Source organism: Calidris pugnax, unplaced genomic scaffold (genome assembly GCF_001431845.1).
Source record: "Calidris pugnax isolate Ruff unplaced genomic scaffold, ASM143184v1 scaffold218, whole genome shotgun sequence".
NCBI classification, from domain to species: Eukaryota; Metazoa; Chordata; class Aves; order Charadriiformes; family Scolopacidae; genus Calidris; species Calidris pugnax.
In genome coordinates this window covers 41,492-44,173 of record NW_015090929.1, presented here as the reverse complement: position 1 = coordinate 44,173, position 2,682 = coordinate 41,492, and the positions used below count along the sequence as shown (strand labels likewise).

The window sequence follows — 2,682 nt, the reverse complement described above, 5'->3', positions numbered from 1 at the left end:
TTAGGGGAAATCCTGAACCCCCCACCCTGGGGGCCAGTGGGGTGACAGCATTTGGGGTTGTCCCCCCCATAGGGTTGTCCCCACGGAGGTGACGGCCATGGAGGACGCTGCTGCACCTCTCGTCCCGCTCCCCACGGCCTGCGCTGGGGACACTGGGAAGAGGAACGGGGACAGCGTGGTCCCAGCGGGTGAGAGGCCCTGGGGGGGTGGGACGGTGGCTGAGGGGTGGCTTTGGTGGGGACAAGGGGCTGGGGGAACGTGGGGTTGGGGGTGCTTTGGCCCTAAGGAGGGTCCTTGTGCTGTGTCTGGTCCCCAGACCTTCTCCCAGGGTGACCCCAAACCTTCTACCACCACGTCCCAGTCCCTTCTCCCACCACGGTGTCCCTGTCCCTTTCTCCCACCATGTCCCCATCCATTTTGCCACCTTCTCCCACTGTGTCCCCAATCCTTCTCCCACCATGACCCCCATCCCTTCTCGCCCCATGGCCCCAGCTCTTCTCCCACCACATCCCACCCCTTCTCCCACAGTGTCCCCATCCCTTCTCTCACCACGTTCCCATCTCTTCTCCCACCACATCCCCATCCCTTGTTCCACCATGTCCCCAACCCTTCCCAAGGTCCCTTCTGCCTTCGAACCTTGATCTTCTTCTGGGACCTTCTTGGTTGACCCTTTCCCTGTCCCCGCTCCACGTGAACCCTCTCCCAGCCTGAGACGGCTCCTGGAGATGTTCCCTCTCCCCAACAGATTTGGGGTCGATCAAGGAGGAGGAGAAACACCAGGAGGATGCTCCTCAGCAAGAGGATGAACCTGTGGAACCCCCAACCTCCAGCCAGCAGCTGTCTCCAGGCTCCCATCCGGGGGGATCCCCGCTCTCAGGGGACAACGGGAAGGATGAGGCACCCAACAAATGCCAGGAATGTGGGAAGAGCTTCAGTTGCCGCTCGGCCTTGGTCAACCACCATCGGATCCACACGGGAGAGCGACGCTTCAGCTGCCAGGACTGTGGGCGCCGCTTCAACCGTCCCTCTCTCCTGGCCACCCACCGCCGGACCCACAGCGGGGAGAAGCCCTACGAGTGCCCCGATTGTGGGAAGAGCTTCCACGAGGGCTCTGCCCTCCGGCAGCACCGCAAAGCCCACACGGACGAGCGGCCGTACCGGTGTGAGGAATGTGGGAAGGGCTTCAGGCAGAGATCCACCTTGACCATCCACCACCGCCTCCACTCCGGGGAGAAGCCCTACCAGTGTTCCCAGTGCCCCAAGAGCTTCAAGAGCCGCCCGGAGCTGAAGCAACATCTCCAGAGCCACAGCGGGGAGAAGCCCTACCAGTGTTCCCAGTGTTCCAAGAGCTTCACCTACAGCTCAGGACTGGTCCAGCACTGGCGGACCCACACGGGGGAGAAGCCCTACGACTGCTCCCAGTGCGGCCGGTGCTTCCGCAACAACTCCACGCTGGTCCGGCATCAGCAGAGACACATCGTGTAGGACAATCATCCCTTCCTCAACCTTTGGGAAGAGCTTTTCCAACCCTCTTGGGTTCTCCAAGATCTTCTGGGCACACAGCGGGGGGAAAGATACTGCCCCCACCACAGGAGAGGCTTCAGCCATCGCTCACCGGTGGTCCCAGCTGGAGCAGAAACCCGACATTTGCCTGATTTGCCTCAAAAACTTCACCTCCAGCCCCAAACTCATCCACCATCGGAGGATCCACAACAAGAAGAAGCCTCAGGGTTGTGGGAAGAGCTTTTGGCTCCACTTCATCTCGTCTCCCATCATAAAAGCCACCAACTGAAGATGGGGACAACCCCACTGGGGGCCAGCCCCATCCTGGTGGCATCTCAGACACATCTTGGGGGTCCCTGGTGGTGGCACCCAGAGGTAACCAACCCACCCACATACATCCCACCGGTTTATTTCCTTTTGACTGTATATTTTTATATGGAAAACGGCTTTGTGAGGTTGATTTTATAAAAAGCCACCCCCATCCTCTGTTTTTTTTTGCCTTAGATTCAAGATGGGGGGAAGGGAGGGAAGGGAGACCCATGAGCTTCACCCGAGAGAAAAGAAATCACAGCCAAACAGGGTCTTTCTTGATGTCTCAGTTCATTTTCTCGATGTTTTCAACCTATTTTGGGTCGTATTAATGGATGGGGCTGGATTGAAAGTAAATTAGGGCCAAAATAAAAGCGTTTGTGTGTTGGCCTCGTGCGAGTATCTCTGTGGTGGGGTCAAAGCAAGGGCTCATGTGGGTGGAAGAGCCTTTTTTGGAGGGGAAAACTATCAAAAAGTCCCCAATTTTGGATGGGCTGGGAGCATCTTCTGCCCCTGGAGGGTGTGAGACCCCTTGGTGTTGTAGTTGTTGCTGAGCGATGTTTATATTAAGCCAAGGACTTTTTTCATTTTTGTTTATTATATTCCAATTTTTCTCATTAATTTTATTTTCCCTTCCATTCCTGTTCCTCTAAACCATCTTTATCTCAACCCACGAGTTAATTTTTTAATTTTTCTCCCCATCCCAACGAGGTGGGGGGGTTGGTGACCGGTTTTGAGGTCCCGGTTGCCCACTGGGGTCCAACCCCCGCACTCCTGGGTGTTTTTCAGCTCTCACCTAATATTAAATGATTAATTTAGAGCATTCCCTTTACCCCATCGATCAACTGTGTCCCAGTGTCCCAGTTTGGG

The 2,682-nt window shown here is 56.3% G+C and overlaps 1 protein-coding gene across 1 annotated transcript in view; it reads left to right on the top strand.

Moving 5' to 3' along the window:
• The window catches only part of LOC106893509 (zinc finger protein 62-like), a 27,867-nt gene that overhangs the window by 10,259 nt on the left and 14,926 nt on the right, over positions 1 to 2,682 (top strand). The window contains 2 exon segments of the mRNA XM_014951553.1: positions 15 to 188; positions 746 to 1,481. Coding sequence (XP_014807039.1) covers positions 15 to 188; positions 746 to 1,481 — 910 coding nt within the window.